A 22,489-nucleotide genomic window follows, 5' to 3' on the forward strand; every position below is an offset into this window, starting at 1 on the left:
GCGCTCCGGGAGCGCACAGCCTGGCTTGCCTCATCTTTTCCAGAAGTATGTGAGCCCAGATACGTCAGGCTTCAGGTATGCGGTGAGGTCTGCGGTCAGAGGTGCGCGCTCTCTCCCTCTCCGTCCTTCCTCCGCGGGCCTGGCCCGCCTCTGCCGCCGCCCCACCGAACCAGCCCACCAGCCAGCCCAGCCTTGCCCCCACTCCCGGGAGCCGGGCCCAGCTCGGCGGGGGGGCCTGTGACCAGCCCCCTCCAGCAGGCAGGGCTCGGGCCCTGGGAGGAGATGTGTGCCTGGTGCCGGGGGAGGGGCAGGAGCATCGCATCATCTAACAGGTTGGTCGGGCTGGGAGGCGTCCCGCCCTCCTGGAGCTAATGAGCACTGTAGGACAGGTGTTTGCTCCTCAGTCCCCAGCCTGCCCTGCCTGCGACCAGAGCCAGCCGCCCGCCACCTCTCGAAGGCTTGCTCACATCCCCGCGCCCTCCCTCCCGCGTCCCGGGCCCGGGGGCCCGCCATGGCCTGCCGCTCCTGCGTCGTTGGCTTCAGCAGCCTCAGCAGCTGTGAGGTGACCCCTGCGGGCGGCCCCCGGCCTGGGACCTCGGGATGGGGCAGCTGCGGGACCCCCGGGCCAGGCTTCAGCTCCCGCAGCCTCACAGGCTGCGAGGCGGCCGGCACCATCCCCAAGGTAACCGTGAACTCCAGCCTGCTGGTGCCCCTGGACCTCAAAGTGGACCCAGCCATCCAGCAGCAGAAGAACCAGGAGAAGGAGGAGATGAAGGTCCTCAATGATAAATTTGCCTCCCTGATTGGCAAGGTGAGCAGACGTGGGGGCCGGGGAGGTCCTAAAAAGGAAGGACGTTCAGACCTGGCCCGGTGGCTGGGCTCCGTGTTTCTGGAGCATCATGCCCCACCCCTGACCCCAGCCAATGAGGCGCAGGCAGGCGAGCTCTGAACAGAGAGCTGGAAGCCCTGAGCCGCCCGCCCGGGCACTGGGGGAGAAAGAGGCCCCAGGACGGCTCCCAGGGATGTCTGGGCAACAATGTGCTTCGTGGGTTGGGGTCACTGTCCCCCTGGGGGGACCCCAGCAGGGAGCCCCAAGTGTGGCCAGGAGGATACCCTCTCATCGGAATGGCTGCTAGAGGCGTGCTTTGCCATCCAGCCCCGAGGCAGGGGGCAGAGACGGGCTCCCGAGGGCCCCCCCCTTTCCAGGCCTTGGAGCCGCTCAGCTTCCCGCGGCCAGAAGCGTCAGCGGGGCCAGCGGAGCACGTGGTGCCTCCAGAAGGAGGCTGAGCAGCAGGAAGGCCGCGGCAGCATGTCAGGAGATAGGAATGCAGAGAATCGGTGTCGCGAGTCAGAAGCAGACGGGCAGCCAGGCCTCCGCGGCACCCACGGCCGAGAGGGAGTCCGTCCCCAGACCCCCACGCGGGTGTGGCACTGCTGTCCGTCCCCGCCGCGGGGCAGGGGCTCCGAGAGCTCCGAGGGAGCCCTGCCCGCCTCCCGAGCCCACTCCCCACTCCCCTCCGCCGGGAGACTCCCCCGAGCGGCCCCCAGCTCTGCCCCCCGCCTTGTGGCATGACCGTAAGCATCATGGGAGCAACAGCTGCCTTCACCGCTGACCGCGCGCCAGGCACCGTGCAGGATGCCTCACGCGTTTGCCTCCGTTTCCCTCGACAACCACATGGAAGGAGTCACCTTGTGCCCACCGACAGATGAGGAAAGCCAACCTCTCCCTCCTGCTCAGTAAACCAGAGCCCGTCCTCTGCCCCTGCCGCAGGCCTGGTCTGCGTTGTCCCCCCGACCCGGGCCCCGCCGTGTGCTGCTGGGTGGGCACCGTGGGGAGGGGCAGAGGGAAGGAAGGAACGCGTGCGGAGCATCTGCCCGCGCCCAGCTCTCTGGGCAACCTTGCAAATGTGCGCCGCTGGCCCCCGAGCACGCTCCCCGGTGCCTATTTCCCCTACTGTAGAGACGCGGCGACAGCGTCCCGAGGTTCAGGGCCTTGCCCAGGGTCACGCTACCACCAGGTATACAGTCTGGACTTGACCTCGGGTCCGTGGGCTTATCTCCCTCTCCCCGCAGCTCACGTGCCCAGACCAGCGTTCCTCTGCTCACACCCCGGGGTGACCGGGGGTCGGGGGATGAGGCTGGGAAGTGACAGCTGCAGAAGGACAACCATCCACTGAGGTGGCACGTTCCCTCCCGCGGGGCCCCGGCCTGGCCGGCTGTGCAGAGCCCTGCGCCGCTGGGCCGTGTGCCCCAGGAAAACAGCCTGCTGCCCTGGGGAGGCAGGTCCCTGCAGAGCCACCTCCTCCGAAACCGCTTTAATCCCTTAAAAGGAATGCTTGGTGAGCTATGTAATTTGGCTCTGATGGGTGGCTTTCCTCTGAGTGCCAGGGCTGATATCACCCTGCACCTCAGCCATGGGGACAGGACGGCTACGTGGGCACAGGGAGGGGGCCAAGGGGCTGGGGCTCGTGCCCAGGGGCCAGGATAGGATGCAAGGAGCCGTGGGTGCCAGCCTCTTGGGGGCCCTTTATAGGGGACTGGAAAGAAGTGTGTGGGCCTGGGAGCCAGAGGCCATGCCCAGTGCAGGGGTGGGGGCTCTAGGGAAAGAGGAGAACCAGGCAGGGTAGCCCTTCAAGTCCACGGCCCCTCTGGGCCCTCTGAGGTGCCAAGAGAAATCAGGGAGCACTAAGGAGGAGGAGGAAGAGGAGGATGGGGAGTGACCCCCAGGAGTCAGCCGAGGGTCCCCGGAGAGCAGTCAGTGTTGGGCCTCCACTTGCAGGCTGTGTTTCCGTAAGCAAGCCACTCGCCGCCTCCCTGCTCTGCTGCTGCTCTGAACGTGGCCCTGAGCTCAGGCCAGTGGAAGGATGGGTAGGGACACAGCCCTTGAGAGGGCAGCAGGAGGGGAGGTTGAGGCAGGGCCAGCAGCCCACATAAGGAGGCAGTGAGAAGGGAACCTGAGAGGGGTGTTGAAATGCCTGGACACAGAGGGACGGATGGCCACAGCGTCTGCCCGTGGGCCTGTGTGACCTCTGGAAGTCGCCGGAGCCACCATGCAGTGGGCACCTGCACGCACAGGGGCACAAACAAGCCCTTCCCGGCAGGCAGGGGACTTGACAACTGACAGCCATCCCCCAAGGAGGGAGAAGGACCCGCGTGCCCCGGGGTCCCCACTCGGTAGGCTCGCCTGCGGGGACCGTGCGCCGGGGATCCGAAGCCTCCCTCCCCGGGAGCTCCCTCTGTCCCCACCCCGGTCTGGGCCTGCTCTGCAGACGGGCGGGGGAGCTGGGCCTCGGTGAGTGCTGTGCTTCTGGGCCTCAGTTTCCTCATCTGTAAATGGGAGCAGGTAGACGAGGGGTTTGCTCTGTGAGGCCCCTCCTAGAGCTGCCACCTGCCATGTAAGGGCGGGGGGAGGGGGGTAGAGGCCAGAACAGGGAGGAAGGGGACTTGAGAGGTGAGTGCGCAGCAGCCTTGACAGGTTAGAGCAATGAACTGCCTACCCAGCCCTCCCTGGGCCTTTGTTCCGGAGAGGGAGGAGCCTTGCACACCTGGATGAGTTTCCATCCCCACCCACTGAGACGACAAGAAACTCCCCCGATGGCAGCAGGGGAAAGGGCTGCCCCGTTCTTGCCACCACAGGTGCCCTCTGGCTGGCCTGGTAGCCAAAGGCGCGCCTCCTCCCGGCGGGGCCGTAGGGAAGCCCGGGGCCAAGGGAAGGACGTCCTGGGTGCAGGGTGTGTGCTGCTGGGGTGGAGGAAGGAGCCTCACGCCTCTCCCCTCACCTCGCCCTCAGTGTAAACACACGGCTCTGGCTTGTCAAAACCCCAGGAAGGCGGGGTGCGCACGTATCTGCCCCCCCAGCGAGCCCTCTCACACACGCAAGACAGAAACCCTCTCACCGTCGTGCCGACGGAACCTGTTCGGCTGTGCCAGCGGCGCCGGCCCCACAACGTCCGGGGCAAGCGGGAGCTAAGCGGGGGAACGACAGCCCGCAAAGGCCGTCGCCCAGTCCTCCAGCTGCCGCTGCCGATGCCGATGCCAAAGGGGACCCCCTCGAGGATGTTGGGGTGTCATGGGAAAACCCAAAAGGATGTGGGCAGGACGGGAAGAAAGAGGAGGGCCCACCTGGCAAACCAGATTCAGGAGGAACAGGGAGTCCCTGAAGGTCCAGGGTGGGCAGCGGCCACCAGGCGGGGAGGCGTGGCCCGCAAGCCGCCCTAGGGACCCCGGACAAGTCCCCGGACCACCCTGGGCCCCCACCTCCCCGACTGTAGGTGGAGAGTAAACCAGGCGATCCGCAGGGCTCCTGCCTCTGATGCTCTGAAGGGGGCTCTTCCAGCTGTGATTGGGGGGCTGCTGGCAGCAGGCAGGGGGGCGGCCAGCCGCTCGCTCGTGCCTTTAGGGAACATCGGGGCGCCTGCCCAGCCAGTGTCTCCCAGCTGCCCCTGGCGTGGGCGCCCTAACCGTAGGGTCCCAAGAAGAGAGCAGGTGGTTCTTGGCCTGGCAGGGAGGGTGGCAGGTCAGGACAAGTGAGGGTCTCATCAGGAAGGGGCGCCTCTCTTGAGCTGTGATTCTAGGAGGCTTCCTGCAGGAGGGGGACCTGGGAGCACAAACGGGGAGGGACGGAGGGACGGGGATGGTGGGGAGGACAGTCAGAGGGCGGCTGGAGCCTGGAGAGGACAGGGCGCTGGGCTGCCCCGCGTGGGGGGAAGGAGAGGATTCGAGGGGGATCCTGCCTGCGAGCCGCAGCCGGGACGGGAGCCGCCGCGGGAGCCCCTGCGGCCGAGTGAGCAGGAGAGCGGGAGGGAGGCAGCTGCGCCCGGAGCCCTCGTCCGTCGCACCCTCGAGGCCACGCGGGCCCCAACCAGAGGCAGAAGCCAGTCCGGGAAGGGCAGGGGGGGTCCCAGGGCCCAACGCGACACTGGCCTGTGGGGTTGTAGGGGTTGAGAGATTCTAAGCCCCGACTGCCCTGGATTCCACCCCTGGCTCTGCCACTTGCTAATTTTGTGACCTTGGGCAAGTCGTCCAACCCCCTTGCGCCGTGTGGCGGCGGCCGGCGTACCTAGCCCGTCAGTTGTGGGATGTGATGAGGTGAGGCCGTCAAGCGTGCAGGGCAAGGCCTGGCGCACAGTAGGGAACCCGTAAACACTCGCGAGTATTACCGCCCCGAGCACACCCCCAGCTTCCTCTCCCAGTCAGCCCTGAGAGGTGGCCCGGGCGGGCCGTGTCCTTCCCAATCTCCAGCCGGGGAAACTGAGGCTCGGGGAGGCTACAAGTGCAGGCCGTCGGGAGGATTACCAGCGAAGGACCGAGCCGAGCTTCCGCGGCAAGATGAGACTAGGCTTGTCGGGTGCGGGAGTTGGGCCTCTGACACCTTACTCTCCCGGGGTCTCCCACCCACGCCCCAGGCGGGCGCCGACGGCCTGTCACCTCATTGGCACATCGGCCCCTCCTCCCCTAGGAAATCTTTGCTAATCGGCCCCTCCCTTTCTGATTCCCTCCTTATCTCACCATCTTCTGCTGGAGCCACAAGGAGCTGCAGATGTGATCCGACTGCGTGTGCGGCCCGCGGGGTGCTGAGCACGGAGCAGATGAGCTGCCGCCGCCCGGGGACGCCCCCATGCGGGCAGGCCGGCTGTCCCGGGGCCCCTGCGCCCCCCCTGTGCACGCCTGGCCCTCTCACCGCCGCCCCCCTACTCTCCCAGGTGCAAGCCCTGGAGCAGCGCAACCAGCTGCTAGAGACCCGCTGGCGCTTCCTGCAAGGCCAGGACTCCGGCACCTTCGACCTCGGGCACCACTATGAGGAGTACCAGGGCCGGCTGCAGAAGGAGCTGCGTAAAGTGAGCCAGGAGCGGGGACAGCTGGAGGCCAACCTGCTGCAGGTGCTCGAGAAGGTCGAGGAGTTTCGGATCAGGTACGGAGCGTCCTGCAGGGGGCCGCGGGCGGGGACTCGGGGTGCCCAGATGCCCAACCTGCGCCCAGATGCAAGGCCCAGGGCACCCAGGAACATGTCTTGACTACAGACGTGCTTCCTGAGGTCCTACTATGTGCCCGCCAGGACTCAAAATACGGGGAGGATATGGCGGTGAGCCCACAGCAACCCTCCCTGATAGTGCCTCGTGCAGCAAAGTCGGTCTTACGCGGATGGACAGCTAGGCCCTGTGCCTGCCGGGCCTGGGCACCAAGGCAGTTCCCGTCCCCTGCCCCCCTCCTGTGCCCGGCTCCCGCCCGTGCATTCCACTGGCCATGAGAAAGCGTCGCCAGCGGGAGCAACAGATGGGCTCCTGCCTCAGATGCGGTCTGGAAACTGGCTCTCGAGCAGGCTGGAAAGGGACGTGGGGTAGGCAGGGGCCGAGCCGGTGGGGCTTTGGGCTAAAGAAGCAGTGCCCTGTAGGTGACGCCTGCCGTGACCTCAGTGGTCTCCTAGCGATCTGGGGAGACGGGGAAGTCACAGCCCCAGCCTGCGAGACGCTCCTAGACGGGAAGGGCTTCGCTGCTGGCCTCCAGCCCTCACCAGCTCTGCGACCTCGGGCAGGTCGTCAACCTCCGAGCCTCAGTATCCCCCTGTGTGGGGTGGGGATGCCGATGCTGAACCATCCTGAGGCTGGCGTGAGGAGGAAGTGGGGAGCTCGGCGTAGGGCCCGGCAGCCTTAAATGGCAAGCCTTCTACCCCCCGCCCCCCGGAGGGCTGAAGCACCTGGCGCACAGTGGTCCTTGGCACAGGGTTGCTGAACCGAACTGGGCAGTCGGGAGAGGCAGGTGCTTGGGTCCCTCGGAGGAGAGGTGGCGTCTCTGGCCCCACAGCGGGCAGGCTTCAAGGACCAGGAGGCTGAGACACACCAGAGAGGCTGGCTGTGCCCCTGTGCCCCTTCCTCTGGTCTGGTCTTTTTTTTTTTTTTTTTAAGATTTTATTTATTTATTCATGAGAGACACAGAGAGAGGCAGAGACACAGGCAGAGGGAGAAGCAGGCTCCATGCTGGGAGCCCGATGTGGGACTCGATCCCGGGACCCCAGGGTCACGCCCTGAGTCGAAGGCAGGTGCTCAACCCCTGAGCCACCCGGGTCCCTGATCTGGTCTCCTTTTGAAGAGGCCGCCGGCCTGGGTGCGGGAGGACGGGATGTGCCTGAACCCACCCCTCCCCTCCTCCTGCACTCGCCCGGCCTGAGCCCTGCCAACCTCAGGTGAGGCCTGCAGCCTTGGGAACAGCCAGCCAGGTGGGGCTCGGGCAGCCTGTCAGGAGTCCAGGGATCCGCCCCTCCATGTGACCCACCCCTCCATGCTCAGGCCATATTCAGAGGGGATGGTCAGGTGAAGCTCTCCGCACTCTGCGGGGGAGCCTCAGTTTCCTCATCTGTGGGTCTAGCTGGAACTTTCTGGCCAGCAAGCATGACCTGCAGCCCTGGCCTGGGCTCTCCTCACGGCTGGGCCCCTGCACGGCCTAGGGGCCGCCTCTCCCCCGCCCCGCCCCTGCTCTGCCCTATGAGCTCCTACAGAAACCCACGGGGAAGCCCGCTGCCCACTCTGAGCTGCCCAGCTCCACACCTGGCCGTGATGAGGGGAATCATGTGGGCACCAGGACCCAAGATTGGTTTCACGGATATCCAGCAGCCCTTTGGCCCTCGAAGAATCAGAGAATGGCTGGATGGGGGCCTGGGGGCTGGATGGGGGCCCGGGATCCTCCTTTCACAGGGAGGGAAATGCAGGCCCAGAGAGGGCAGGGAGCGGTCCGCAGCCACAGGGCCGTGAGTGCTAAGTGTCACCCCCAACCCTCGCCACCACGGCGTGAGGCCACCCCTGTGAGCCCAGCCGGGTCACATCCACGGGTATGTGTAACTGGAAGCTCTGTACAAGCGCTGCTTGTTGCTTTAATCCGGTTCAGCCTCCTCATTTGGCCTGCCGTCCGGTTTCCCTCTGCGACCTGAGCTTGCTATTTGGGCCCAGGGCCTGTCTCCCCGTCTCCGGGTAGGAAACCCACCAGTCTTGGGGGAGGTGAGGTTGGGGGGCTTCTAGAGCCACAGGCCAGAGCCAGGGAAGCTGCAGCCTGGCTGTGTAGAGCCTGGGGGCTGGGGGGCCCAGGAGCCAGGAGACGCCAGGCCAAGCCCTGACAGGGAGGGGTGCGCCCTGCTTCTCCGAGGAGGCCGATGAGATCAGCTTCAGTCCTAGAAATAAACAAGTCGTGGGGGGGCGGGGGTTGGGGAGTGGCAGGGGGAGCAGGGGCCCGGGTGGGTGTGACAAGCTGGAAAGGGCTGAGAATGGATTTGGGAACCGGTGGCTGGCAGACTGGCAGGGCACTGAGGGTGGAGTAGGGGAGATGGCATTTACCCAAGTCTCGGTAGCGATAGAGACTTCCAAAAGCTTTGATGTCTCCGGGACCCCAAGGATCAGCTAGCTAAGCCTTGTATTTAGTAAGGATGAAGCAGAGGCCCGACAAGGGGAAACCACTTGCCAAGGCGACACAGCAAGTGACTCAGGGGTGCCGTGTACAGTCGTGCAGGAGGCTCACTGCACAAGAGCATCTGGTCGAGGGGGTGAAGTAGGGCTGAAATCCAGTAGAGTTGGTGACAAGGGAGGAGGGAAGGTATACGGAAGGATGGGAAGGACGGTGAGGGGTAAGGGGGAGGTTCGGCAGCTCAGAACCCCCCCCCACACACACACACACACACACACACGGGACAGCTCTCCCTAGGGTCCTGCCCTCCACCAGAATGAACTCTGCTGTCCAGACGGGAGGGGAGAAGGGGAGAGCCTTGACCACTGGACCTACATGGGGAGGGCCAGCCAGCGAGGAGCTTCCCAGCTTAGGGCTCCCTAGACCCCCTACCCCCAGGGCAGGGAAGACCTCAGAGGCCTCCAAATTCCCAGTGGGGAGTCTGGGATGGAAGTGCCGAGAACCCCAACGAGGCTTCCCACGGTTTGTCTCCAGAAATGCTGCAGCCGAGGCAGAGGGGTTGAGGGCCAGGGTGTTAGAGCGGAGCTCAGGTGGTAATAATGGTTTCAGGGGGTACCAAGCCTTATGTCCTATACCCCCGCGACGTCGCTGCTGCGCGACTGAGGCGCACACAAGCGGCCCGCCCGAGGCAGCAAGGAGCCGGGATCCAAGCGCTGGAGCGTGGCTCTGGAGCCCACTTGCACAGGAAAGGGTGCGAGTAATGCTTCCCGGGCATCTCGTGAGCCCCGGGAGGCCCCAGACTGCAGACCGGTCTCCTTGGTCCCCCCTCCACCCCACGCCCGTGACCCGTGTGTCCTGAGAGCCCCTTGCCGGCTCCGGGGAAGCCAAAGCGGCAGCCACGGCGAGTGTGCACCATGCACACGGAGTCCCGGACACCCGGGGCCCGGGGGGCTCTTACCAACTCGGGTCTGCTCCCCTCAGCTTCTCACGTCAGGCTGGTGGAGAAGGCCTGAGTGCTGGCAGGTGCAGCCAGCGGACGTGGGCGCCAGCCGGGGGGACACAGCCCCGCTGTGAGGTCGGCGACCCAGGCAGGCCTTAGAGCAGGTAATTAGAGCCGCCAGTGATTCAGGCCTTCCCTGGAATGGAGGGAAGAAAAGGAAGCCGCGGGTTCCCCCATCCGCTGAGGGTGCAGGGCTGAGGCTGAGGAGCCGGTGGGGGGCAGACACACACCCCCCCGGGGTGGAGCGCGGGGGGGCACAACAGAGGTTTGATTAGAGGAAGGGGTTAAGGTCAGAGACCGCGTCTCCCACCCAACAGCATCCTTGTGCCAAACACAAAGTGGCCCCGAGTAAGGAGGATGCAAATCTAAGGAGAGAGGGAGCTCACCTCTGTCGCGTCCGGACGGTGCACGTGTGTCACTGTACCAGGGCGGGCTTGGGCCGCCATGCACGCACACACGCACGCACCCGGACAGACGGGCGAGCCCAGGAAGGAGGGGGCAGCAAGCGGCCTCCCCAAGAACCCAGTGTGCGTCCCTCTGACTGCAACATCCACGCTCTCCCCTCCGGAGGGCGATGCAGAGAGGAGGCGGGGAGGAGGGAGAGGGTGGGCTGGGGGCAGACAGCGGGGCAGCCTCCGCAGACTCCACCAAAGGCGCGGCCTGCTGGAAATGGAGATTCTTGGGGGCAGGAGATAGGGAAAAGATGAGAGAACAAAGTTGGGGCGAGAGAGCTGTGCAATCAGGAGAGGCTCCCTGGGGGAGGTGAATGTGAGGAAGAGCCAGGAAGGGGATCGACGCGCCCTCGGGAGAGGACTGGCTGACGGTGCAGGAGGAGCGAGGCAACGGGAAGCTGGTTTGCCTGCTCCCCGGGGCCGTGCGGGTGTCAGGGGCTCAGCAAGGATGATGAGGAGATGAGGGGCTGCAGCCCCGGGGCGAGGGCCACTTTTTCCTCCTTGGCACGAGGCACCACAGGGGACAGCAGAGGCCCCGAGCCCTGCTCCGGGTCTCCCGGGGGGTTAATCACACCCCAAGCTCTCTCCTCTCTCTCCCTGCGCCCCCCCCAGGTATGAGGAGGAGATCTCCAGGCGCACAGACATGGAGTTCACCTTCGTGCAGCTGAAGAAGGTAGCCCGCCCGCCTGCCCCTGGGGCTCCCTCCTCAGGGCCCTCTGCCCTCCCTCCCTCAGGCTCCCGGGGAAAGCAGACAGACCGAGGAGCTGCCCTCCCCCGCGGCTCCCCCGGGAACCACCCCCCACCCCGGGAGATGGGCACCCCTCTCTTGCCGTGGGACCCCTCCCGCCCCGGCACTCAGCCACCTCCCGCCCCCAGGACCTGGATGCCGAGTGCCTTCGTCGGACCGAGCTGGAGACCAAGCTCAAAGGCTTGCAGAGCTTCGTGGAGCTGATGAGAAGCATCTACGAGCAGGTGAGAAGACGGGGCCAGTGTCCCCTGAGCCAAGAGCCGACCTGTCCCCAGGTAAGGGAGGCGTCCGGCGGGGCATGGAACCCTCCGCAGTCCCTCGCCTTTTCTGGCCACGGAACAGTCTCGAACCCCTTCCCCTGCTGCTGTCACTAACCCAACACGCCCCCTCATCCCTCATCTCACGGAGCACAGGCAAGTGCCCAAGAGGCCTCTTGCTCGAGGAGAGCCTGTTTCTCCAGCGCGGAGGGCCCTCGGGGGGCCGGTGCCTCCAGGCAAGGCGGGGCGGGGAAGTGGCCTGAGAGGCAGGGACCCGGGAGATCTCGAACAGCCTGAACTAATCTACCCCCCACCCATGCGACCCAAAGGCAGACGCCCACAGGCCTGGCTGGGACAGACGTGCCTGTCACCCTCCCCTGCTCGGGGCTCGGGGTGGGGGGAAGACCTGCAGTCAGATTCCTTGGTTCCCAGACGATGCTAGCATCTCCCAGAACAAAAATGACCCTGTAAATGCAGACAGAGGAGCCTCCAGATACCTTTTGGTTTGTCCCTAAGCCCTCAGCTGAGCCCGGGGTGGGGTGCGGGGGGGACAACAGTGACCCACAAGGCCTAGGGCACTGCCAGCGAGCGCAGTCTGCAGATGGGCCCCGCTACGGGCTGTGCACGCTTCCCCTCCACCCCACTCTGCCTCCGGGCGCCCTCCCTTACCTGGGGACAGGTCGGCTCTTCTCTCCAGGTCCCCGGTTGGGGAGCGAGGAGGTACGGGGGCCGGGGTTCAGTTCGGCCGGAGCTGGGCATGCAGGACTGGGAGGCTGCGTGCTGCAACCCCCGGGTGCCGCGCTAGGGCAGCGCAGCCAAGAGCAGAGCAGGGACCGACGTCAATCACAAAGTTCTGCTGAACCTGGGCGGGGAGGGGGTGGGTGCCGCCTGGGTGGCTCAGTCAGTTAAGCGCCGGACTCTCGGTTTCAGCTCAGGTCATGATCTCAGGGTCGTGGGATGGAGCCCCCCATGTGGGGCTCTGCACTCGGCAGGGGTGTCTGCTTGAGATCCTCTCTCTCCCTCTCCTTCTGCCCCTCCCCTCGCTCTCTCTCTTTCTTCCTCTCTCTCAAATCAGTAAATCTTTAAAAAATACAAATTAAATTAAAAGTCCTGCTAAAATGGCTCGAGGGGCTGCTGACCACAGCCCGGTGGCCTCGTCCTGTGGAGCGTCCCGGACGTTAGGCCTCGAGGCTGCATATGGGCCAGGGGGTCGGGCCCCCACTGGGGTTCCAGGGCCTGCTGACTGGCCTGAGAAGGGGCCTAGGAGTTCCTCCGCCCCGACTCCCCGCAGAGCCAGGTCTCAGAGCCAGCGTTTCAGGATCCCCACTTGGCTCTGTGCATCTCGGGGAGCCCAGGGCCCAAGCTCTGAGCCGGGACAAAGGCCCTGCCGGTGCAGACACTGGCTGGAGGTAGGCCAGGCGCGGCCAGCGATGGGCCCGGGCACTCCACGAGGCTTCTTGGCCCCTGCTCCCTTTGGATCCAGCAGCCGTTGCACCCCACTCCTGACTCTTTCTTCTCTTCCATTTCTGTGGCTTTGGGCAGTTATTTCGCCTCTCTCTGCCTCCGTTTCCTCATCTGTAAAACCAGTTTCCTCAGCATAATACCAGGCTGATTCCTACATGCATTCATCCATCTAACAAACGTTCACTGCCCGCCTGCCGGGTGCCTAGCACTGATCTCACAGCAGGGAGCATGCCGGGCACAGCCCACGCTCTCGGGGGCCTCCGCTCAGTTAAGAGGGGACAAGTGATAAGCAAGTACACAAACATCTGAGCAAGACCATTTGGGAGAGTGAACAAGGCCGAGCTGCAAGGAACCCCATTGAGGGGACAGTCAAGGTCGGGGGGCGTCCCAGAGGAGGTACGAGTGAGGGGAGGCCCAGACGGGGGAGGTCCCGGCCCGTGCAGAGCTGAGAGGGCTTCGGGCAGAAGCGGGACCTCTGCAAGCACCTAAGGCAGGGGCGAGTCTGGTGATGAAGTGGGGAGGCAGAGGCAGCTGTGGCTACAGCAGAGCAGGCAAGGGGTCGGCACACACAGGGCCTCGGGGCCCGAGTGGGGTTTGGACCTCATTCTAAGTGTGATGGGTGCTTCTGGGGGTCCTGCGGTGGGTGGTACGGATGGGTAATGGTATGGCTCGTGCCGGCACGGCCGTGCTGTGGAGAAGGACCGCCGTGGACGCGGGGTTGCTCCGTGCATAGAGCACTGATTACCCCTCTGGGAGGCAGCGAGGTGCCAAGCTGGCGTCGGCTGTGAGGGTTGCAGTCCTCTCCGGGGACCACTGCGGGCTAGGAAGGCAACACTGATCCTAGGCTACAAAGCTTCCCCCCACCAGGGGTCTCTAAGCTGGCGCTGCGAGAACTGTAACAGGAGAGCCACATATGTAATTGTCGTTCTAGAGGCCACATTTTTTTTTTTGAGGATTTTATTTATTTATTCATAAGACACAGAGAGAGAGGCAGAGACACAGGCAGAGGGAGAAGCAGGCCCCATGCAGGGAGCCCGATGTGAGACCAGGATCACGCCCTGGGCCGAAGGCAGGGCATACATCGGGGATGCATTTTACACCTACAGCTCCTCTCAGCTCTCACGAGCCACCTTTCAAGTGCTCACGACCACCTGTGGCTCGTGGCTACCGCAGGGGACCAAGCAGGTGTCAGCAAAGGCGGGTGCCAGCCCTGGCTACCTCGGGTGAAAGGAAAACACGGCCGGATGGGCGTAGCCCTGGGAGGGCCGGACACCCCAGCTCCAACTCTAGAGCAAACACCAGGTCCGAAAAGCATGGCTTGGAGGCCCACCTCTGTGTTTCAGAAAACAGCGCTTCCCTTGTGCCAACACACACACACACACACACACACTCAGGGCCTCATGCATACGCTGCTGCCTCCCGAGCAACACTTCTGCCCTTCAGCTCCTGGGACATGAGCCGGGGAGAGCACCCCGGGGCCCACACTTCCCCCTGAGTGTCCAGGGCACACCCCAGCTCCCCGGCGCCCTTGGGGCCTGGCTGCCTCCAGCCAGAACAACACCTGCCCCACCCACAAGCTCTTGCTCCAGGGAGACCAGCTGTCCCTACCCCCCCTGCAGCCGAGTGCACCTCCCAGAATGCCCTTCACTGCAAAGAGAGCCTGGGGTGTCTACACTGCTCTGGCGCCTGCTTTCGTAGCACGAGGGAGGCTCCTCCAGGAATAGGCTGGTCATTTCGCCCCCAGCTTCTCACCTGTTACAAGAATAGCATCCTCGGCTACTATTTATTGAGCACCTGCTACACCTCCAGGCCCCACGTCAAGTGCTTTCCACGTGTAATCTCACTCCTCACGGCAACCCTAAGAGGGTAGGGATAATGACTAAGAGAGCACAAGCTCTAGGGCAGCGTGGATCTGAATCCCGGCTTAGCGGTTCCATGAGCTCCAGCACGTTCTTTTCTCCCTCTGTATCTCAATCTCCCTGTCTGTAAAGTAGGGAAAATAGCAGAGCCTGCTCCCCGGCCTGTTATGGGGATCTGCTTGTCAGTACATCCTAAAGCTTGGTGAATATTAATAAGTGTTAGCTGGTGAGAAAACAGGGGCTAAGAGAGGACTAGGGACCTGGCCAGGGTCGCGCGGCTAATAAGCAGTGGTAGTGGGCAGGGCCTGGTGCCATCGGGCACTATATTTTACCGAGCAGCAGCACACTAAGCTCCCAGGCGCCGCCTACCCTGACTCGTGGACCACAGAGGCTTGGTCACACGCGTGCCAGTCTCCTCAGGCTCCGGCTCCCAGGAGAAGCTCTCAGCCGCACCTTGGCTCCATTCTTGCCGACTTGGAAGCACGCATCCCCCCTAGGGCCCGGCCCACGGTGGCAGCGCACAATCCAGCATTGTTATACCCTCTGCGGCCCAGCAGGCGCCGGCGTGCCTGAACAGGTCTGCAGGCATCCTGAACCCTCCGTTCCTCCTCCTGTTTACCAGGCTCAGGCTCCCCTGCCCCTCTCCGGAAAGGACCCGAGGCCACTCCATCAGCTCCGTTTCGCCAATCCCTTCTTCCTGCCCGGAGAGGCCCTCCTCCGGTATTTCCCACAGCGCCCTGGCTTTTTTCCTGGCCCATAACAGATGCCAACCCAGGCCTGGGCTAGAGGGCTCGATCTGGTCCCGATGCCCACCGACCCCCATTGCAAGGAAATCGCAGAACTGCATCCCCAAAACCGTCCACAGCCAAGCCCTGGCTGGTGTAACAGGTGCCATGTAGGAAATGTCAGCCTCTCGTGGGCTCCTGAGCAGTGGAAGTGGGACATGAGTCTTAGAAAACATCAACCTTGTTCCGCCAAGGGGCCGGGCTGCCCCCTGCCTTCACCCAGAGATGTCAGTTAAGTTCATTTGAAGACTGACTAAAATCCTGCATCAGGAGACCTCAAGGGGCAGCTGGCCACCAGGCTCAGGGTCCTGCGAGCCCCAAGATAGAGACAGGTTGTCCCCAGCTAGGCCTTTGCCTTAAGCTTCCTTTTGCAGGAGCCGGTCCTTGTCACCAGGGACGCTGATGGGGAGGGTCAGGCAGCTAGCAGACAGGGGAGGGGCGGCCCCCCTACCCCCATCCACCCACCCGAGGCTCTAGCTGACCTGGCCGACCCCACGGGGTGACGAGCTATAGGTCAGAAGCACCTGCCTCTGCTGGTGTAGGCTCCGGGGGGCTCGCCACAACCTCTTGGTGCACAATGACAGACCCAGGGTCCAGAGGGAGCCCAAAGTCAGCAACCGAGGTCAGAATAGTCATGAGACACATACTGAGCCTGGATCTTAGCAGGCCTCAGCTCCAACCGCGGGTTTCCGGGAAATGGGTGGGGTGGACGAAAAGGTTCAACACCAGCACTGGGTGCAATCAGTAAAACCCAGACTATGTGGAATGCAACAAGGCAAGCGACCCGGTGTTCTCAATGAGAAAAATAGCCAAGGGGGGACGGAGGGGGAGAGAGAGAGAGAGAGAGAGAGAGAGAGAGAGAGAGAGAGAGAGAGATGGAGAGGCAGCTATAAAATGAGAGACTTAGAGACCTATGGACCAATTGCAATATATGGATCCTCTGGATCCTGATTCAAACAAACAAGTAAAAGAAAAGAAAAAAAGAAGAGAAAAGAAAAGAAAAGAAAAGAGAAAAAGGAAGGAAGGAAGGAAGGAAGGAAGGAAGGAAGGAAGGAAGGAAGGAAGGAAGGAAGGAAGGGAGGGAGGGAGGGAGGGAGGGAGGGAGGGAGGGAGGGAGGGAGGAAGGAAGGAAGGAAGGAAGGAATATAGGTGAGGCAATCAGAAAAATGGGAACAATGAGCAAAACTTGCTGAACGAAGTACTTAGGTGAAGGTCCGGGCGGACTGTGAAGGGCACAGGTAGGAGTACCTGAGCGCCCCACACCCTCCCTCCGGGCGCCTGCTCCCTCCCTGCCACCTGACTCACTCAGCCAGTGCAGTGCTGGCCTCAGCCGCTCGCTCCTCCTCCCCGCCCCAGCCCCGCCCAGCACCTCCTGGGGACGCCACCCAGGCCTGAAAGGTGACACCTGCAGCCCCGTAGGAAGTCCCCGTCCCCACCTGCCTCTCCAGGCAACCCTGGGCATTCAGGCCCTACAGCTGTCCGTCGGGCTCGGCCTGGGGCTAGAAAGACAGACCGAGGCTCCCCCCTTGGCCCTGCCGGCCCGAGGGAGCTTACAGGAGCAGCAAGGACTCTGGGGACCCCTCTGCGCCCACAGCTGTCTCCATGGACTCTGTGCCCGCTGGCTTTCCCCTCTGTAAGGGGGGCTAGCGGTCGCCGTGGGGCCTGGCAAGGACACCTAGAAAACACAGCGCGGAGCCTGACCTGTAACGGGCCCCCCCCTCCGCCCGCCGGGGGAAATGAGAGGGGTTACCCTTCCGGGGCTCTCTGAGGATGCGGGCTGGCATTTTCTAAGCAGAGAAAAAGGACAGGGAACGAGGGAGCCTAAAGGATGGGGAGACGATGGAAATATTAGGGCCAAACCGCATCGCTGTGGTAGGCAAGCTGGTCAGCCAGGTGGGGAGGGGCCCGAGTACCCAGGGTGGCCGCGATGTCACCTCGGCCTCTGGCCCTGCGGAGGGGGGTGGGGGGGGCAGGGAGTACAGTTTCATCAGCCTCCAGCCCCACTCCTGCCCCTCATCGCTCATGGGTTCCTGTCCCAGTACCTTCTCCACGAACTGAGCCGCCAGCTTCCAGATTGGGAGAGGCGGGCAGAGGACAGTGGGTCCCAGACCTTCAGGGAGCCCCCGTGGGGGGGGGGGCGCTGAGCCGCACCCACTGAGCCATAACGGGTCAGGGGGGTCTGAACCCTCCCAGGCCAGGCATCCACCAGGCAGAGAGGGTCCCACCTCGGGAGGACGGGGACGCAGAAGAGAAACAGGCTCACAGGGTGAGCCCCCGGAGGCAAGAACCCCTCGCTGCCCGGCCCCCTCCACCCAGAGGGACACCAGGCTGTGGGTGAGCCAGGTGGTGAGCTACGTCGCAGAGTCAGAACTGGGGCGAGGGGCAGGGGTCGGTAACGTGGGGTCATCTGTCTGGGAGATGGGGGGGGCACGCTCCACTGCCCTGGGGATGCTGGTGCCCCCCGCCCGCCCTGAGCCCCTGTGTCTGCGCCCGGCCAGGAGCTGAAGGACCTGGCAGCCCAAGTGAAGGACGTGTCGGTGACCGTGGGCGTGGACAGCCGCTGCCCCGTGGACCTGAGCGGCATCGTGGAGGAGGTGAAGGTGCAGTACGACGCCATCGCGGCCCGCAGCCTGGAGGAAGCCGAGGCCCACTCCCGGAGACAGGTTGGGGCGCGGGCTGGGGCTGAGCGGCCTGGCGGGGGGCGCCCACGTCACCTCCAGGCCCGAGAGCGGGCAGTGGGGCGCACGCGGCGGCCGCGCAATAGCTGAAAGGCCAGGACCCGCGGCCTCCAGAAGCTCACGCACCGCGGGGCCACTGGGGACCACGAGGGGATGGGGGGGCGGCCAGAGAGAAGAAGGGGGCGAGGGGCACGGGTGCTGCGAGGGACACAGCGGGCCGCCCCTCACCGTCACCCCCGCGCCCCCCAGCTGGAGGAGCGGGCCGCCTGCGCAGCTGGGTTTGGGAGCAGCCTCCAGACCAGCCGCAGTGAGATCGCAGACCTCAACGTGCGCATCCAGAAGCTTCGATCCCAGATCCTCTCCATCAAGAGCCACGTGAGTCCCGGAGCCAGGCCTGGGGGATGGGGGGCAGGGAGGAATGCAGGGGCGCTCTCTCTCTCTCTCTCTCTCACACATACACACACACACACGCTGAGCACATGCAAGACCCTGGGCAGGCAGGTCACTTGGAGGCACCGTGCCTCAGTTTCCTCTCGTGTCCTCCTAAGACAGCTGTGAGCATCACACGAGGTGGCCTGTGAAGGGACTCTGTAAGCCGCCGGGAGGGAGCCCCACCAACACTCCAGAGCCCCCTCCTCCCTGGGGGCCTCCAGCCCGGCCTGGTGGGAAGGGGCAGGGCAGAAGCCCGGCTTCCAGGCCTCCTTGCAGGGAGTCATGGGGCGGGCTCCTGGGGGGGGGCTTCCCTCCTCCACGGGCTCCTCAGGTCCCTCCTGCCCCAGCACTGCCACAGCCACACCCCAGAGGACCGCTGCTCAGCCCCCAGCCCTGCACACTGCCTCCTGCCTGCACACCACCTCCTGCCCTGCACACCACCCCCCTACCCTGGGCACGCCCCCTGCCCTGCACACCACCTCCTGCCCTGCGCATCCCCCCTGCCCTGCACACTGCCCTCCTGCCCTTCACACCCACCCTGCCCTGCACACCCTCCCTGCCCTGCATACCCCCCTCCCTGCACACCGCCTCCCTGCCCTGCACACCATCTCCTGCCCTATGCATCCCCCCTGCCCTACACACCACCCACTGCCCTTCACACCCCCGTGCCCTGCACACCACCTCCTTGCCCTGCACACCCCCCTCTCTGCACACTGCCTCCCTGCCCTGCACACTGCCCCCTGCCCCGCACACCCCCCTGCCCTGCACACCTCCATGGAGCGCAGAGACGGGCTCCTGGCCCACTCTCTCCTCCCCCCGCCCCCGCCCGGGGCTCACAAACCCCTTCCCTCTGTGCTCCTGGCTGCAGTGCCTGAAGCTGGAGAAGAGCATCAAGGTGGCCGAGGAGCAGGGCGAGCTGGCCTTCCAGGACGCCAAGCACAAGCTGGCCCAGCTGGAGGCCGCCCTGCACCAGGCCAAGCAGGACATGGCCCGGCAGCTGCGCGAGTACCAGGAGCTCATGAACACCAAGCTGGCCCTGGACATCGAGATCGCCACCTACCGCAAGCTGGTGGAGGGCGAGGAGTGCAGGTGGGCGGCGGGGCCGTGGAGGGGCGGATGGTGACCAGTGCCACAGGGGCCAGCTCCCCGCCAGCAGGATGCCGCCAGAGGGAAGACCTGGGATCCTGTCCCGAGCTCAGCCACTTACAAGCCAGGACTTTGGCCCATTCATTAAATCCTCAGTTTTCCTACCTGGAAAATGGGCTGATCATGACATAGCCTCCGGGGGGAGGATTAAGACGATTCTGCACGCAAACGTCCGTCACGGTGAAGTGGCGGTGACTGTTAGCCATTTGTGCAGGGAGGGGAAACGGAGGCCCAGAGAGGACGAACTGGCTCCCCAGGGTCACACCACAGGGCAGGCCAGGGCCGGGAATAACAAGCAAGGATTGCCCTCCGCCTGCCGCTCCCAGGGCCCCAGGGCCGGGGTGCAGGGGCTTAGGCCACAGGTCCCTCCACGTGCCACCATTCCCGTCCTCCCGCAGGATGGACCTGCCTTCGGCCGCCGTGGTCAGCGTGGTGCAGTCCAGATCCAGACCCGGTGAGTCTCCTTCCCCGGGAGCCCGCAGTGGGGACGGGGGCAGGGCGCGGGGCATCGTGGCCCCGAAGGCGTTATTTCAAGCGGCTCCCAAACCTGCAGCCCCTTCCCTGGCCCCTCCCTTATGTTCCCTGTAGCGGCCTCCAAGCCCGGCCTTGCGGCGAGGGCTCCCTCCCGGAAAAAGAAGAACAAAAAAGGCCCCGTGATCAGAATCACTGAAATGTCTGAGAAGTTCCTGTCGCAGGAGTCCGAGGTCTCAGAGTAAGGCGGCGGGACCCAGGCGCCCAGGTCCCTCCCGGCCGCCCCAGGGCCTCCAGCCAGACTCAGGCCGCGGTGTGGAGCCTCCGGGCTGCGCGGGAGGCAAGCCTGATCCGGGACTGAAAGGGAGGGGGTTCAAAGCCGGGGCTGCTTTTCTGTGGGTTGCGGGGAGCTGGGGGGCACACGGGAGTGTCCCCGGCTATTCAGAAGCACGCCGCTCCATCTCAACGTTTCAGTCCTACCCTTCCAACCTCTGGCCAGACTGGGTAAACTGGAATCGGGGGTCAGGTGTGTCTCCACCTCCTTTCCCCTCTGAGGCTCCTCCCCAAACAGAGGGCTCTGACCAAGGAACTTTTGACCCCTTTTGCCCAACCCTTGCCCTAAACTCACTTATCAAGCCTCACCTTGCCTCTGCCTCAGGACCGAGGCTGGCGCCCTCGTCCACCCACCCCAGCCAGCCAGGGATCAGGAGCCGAGGAGGGCGGCTTGGGCCCCCTCCCCACATCCAGAGCTCCTGCAGAGGCTGGGTGCTGAGCACCACCTGGGGCCCCCCAGAGACCTGACAGTATTAGGGAGTGAAGGGAGGGAGCTTCCCAGGTGTGTGGGACCTGAGCCTGGACCTCTGAGGTCAGCCCAGACACGCGTGCCCCTTCCCTCCTCCCGCGGGGCCCTCACCGTGGGCCAGTCAGGATTGCACAGGCTGCCCAGGCAGCTCCTGGCTCCTTCTCCAGAAGCTCTTCTTGCCACGATAAAACCAAACCCCCTGTGAGAGGGAGGCCAGATGGCAGCCTGACACCAGGCAGGGGAATCTGGCCCTCTCTTCCCCTCCCTGCCATCCCGGGTTCACCACCCAGCCCAGGGTGCAAGCTCTCTGCCCCCCTGCTCCCCCACCACACATACCCCTCCCCACGCCTAGGCGATTCCCAAGCCTGAATCCTGGCTTTGGTGTCCCAGGCCCTGGAGACCCCTAGCGCCACCTCCACCACAAAACCCTGGGCCATTTCCCACAAATACCAACTCTCGGGGTCCCTGTTCTCTCCATCAAGCCAAACAGCCCGGCCCGCCCCTCCACCCCTTCTTCATTTACTGAGGAGCCCGGCACATCCCACACCTGTGGGGTTAGAGCTCCTTCTTCTCTTCCCCGTCCGCCCCCTCCTCCTACAAAGCCCACTCCCCTGCCTGCCCCGGCGGGGTGAGGGGTGCGTGAAGAAGGCACAGTCCAGGCAGGTCTGGGAGTCTCTGAGCCCTTCCGGTTGGGCTGGGGAGCCCCAGTGACAACCAAAAAGGAATTCTGCATCCAAAGAGAAGATCTGGCGCTGGGAGGAGCATGCCTCTTTCCTCATCTTGGCTCTCACTTTTGGGGCTTGCATGGGGATCCTGGCAGCTCCGGCCGCCCCCTCCACCACCCACCCTCCCCCCCAGCCCCGCTCCCTCCCTGCCCCTCGCCCCATCCCTCTGCTGACCCCAGTCTTCAATTCCTTCATCTCACTTTCCGGGACATGTCCCCCAAGGCCTTGGCCCCAGCAAGGCCTCAAGGTCCTCCACGCCTGTGCGGGAATCTCAGGCTGGAGAGAACTCAGACATACACTCATCCCTGAAGTCCCAAAAGGGTGCTGATTGCTGCTTTTGCTCTGCCTATTTATTGGTTTCCAAGGGAGCAAATCCTCAGTGGGGATACGAGATATATAAAGTATATATATATTATTTTTCATAACTTATGTGGCTTTTAACTTATTGCTTCCCTTCCTGTTTCTGCATATCAGTGCTGTACTTACTATGTGGGCAGACAACACGTATCCCAGCCACCCCACCTGGCTGGCTGACTATCCTGAGGGCAATGCCCCCGCCTCCTGCCAAGGGATGAATAAAGTGCTGAGATTTGTCCATGGACAGAGCTGTAGTGTCTGTTTTTATCTCTCCGCTCGGGACCGGCCGGGTACAGGTCAAACAGGGGGGATTCTCCAGTAATGGGGAAAGGGTTCCAGGGACTTTTTTTTTTTTTTTGGTGGGGGGAGCTCCAAGGACTTAATGATACCTTCAGACCAGGGCAACCTGGACACAGAGAGCCTTCCCGCCCCATCATCCAATCAGGAGGCTTTCCCATGCTGACCTAGGTCGCCAGCACCTCCTGGCACACCCGGGCACCACGTGGCCGCCTCGGCCAGCACGGATGCGGGGGCTCCCCCGAGCGACGGCAGGTTCCTTCTCAAGCACTTCTCCCCGCCCGTGGGGCTTGGCACAACCCGGGGTAGATTCTGATGGGTACAGGCCTAATCCTGCCAAACCAAATTCTAGATCAACAACCAAGAATTGAGGACTTTCTCCGAGCCCAGCCCTGCTCTAGGACCCCAACTGCTGCCCACCCCTCGACCTCAAGGAGCTCACAGGCGTCGGGTTGAGGGATAGGCCGTCTACCTAAGACAGCCATCCCCTACTTCCTGACCACACGAGAGGTTCCGGGGAGGGGAAGGGAAACCAGAGAATCAGAACAGGCTCCTGGGGGTCGGGGGAAAGTGGGGCTTCCAGCACCAAGGAGCCAGCTAGACTGGCAGACGAGCAGGTGTCTCAGGG

The 22,489-nt window shown here is 64.0% G+C and overlaps 1 protein-coding gene across 1 annotated transcript; it reads left to right on the top strand.

The window, feature by feature from the left end:
* Positions 1–357: 357 nt before the first annotated feature.
* On the top strand, positions 358–21,808 carry KRT80 (keratin 80). The gene is made up of 9 exons (XM_025458824.3): positions 358–811; positions 5,703–5,911; positions 10,453–10,513; positions 10,717–10,812; positions 17,452–17,616; positions 17,881–18,006; positions 18,932–19,152; positions 19,608–19,663; positions 19,798–21,808. Exons 1-9 carry the CDS (start codon positions 512–514, stop codon positions 19,923–19,925), a joined length of 1,362 nt encoding a protein of 453 aa, XP_025314609.3. The 5' UTR covers positions 358–511; the 3' UTR covers positions 19,926–21,808.
* Positions 21,809–22,489: the final 681 nt, after the last annotated feature.

This window comes from Canis lupus, chromosome 27 (genome assembly GCF_003254725.2).
Source record: "Canis lupus dingo isolate Sandy chromosome 27, ASM325472v2, whole genome shotgun sequence".
Taxonomy (NCBI): domain Eukaryota; kingdom Metazoa; phylum Chordata; class Mammalia; order Carnivora; family Canidae; genus Canis; species Canis lupus.

What these genes read in the sequence shown, in the direction of transcription:
- KRT80 (XM_025458824.3), top strand. Translation starts at nt 512, where the DNA reads ATGGCCTGCCGCTCCTGCGTCGTTGGCTTCAGCAGCCTCAGCAGCTGT. An exon ending in CCTTCGTGCAGCTGAAGAAG is followed by an intron (nt 10,514 to 10,716) that starts GTAGCCCGCCCG and finishes TCCCGCCCCCAG; the next exon opens with GACCTGGATGCCGAGTGCCT. An exon ending in GCAGTCCAGATCCAGACCCG is followed by an intron (nt 19,664 to 19,797) that starts GTGAGTCTCCTT and finishes TGTTCCCTGTAG; the next exon opens with CGGCCTCCAAGCCCGGCCTT.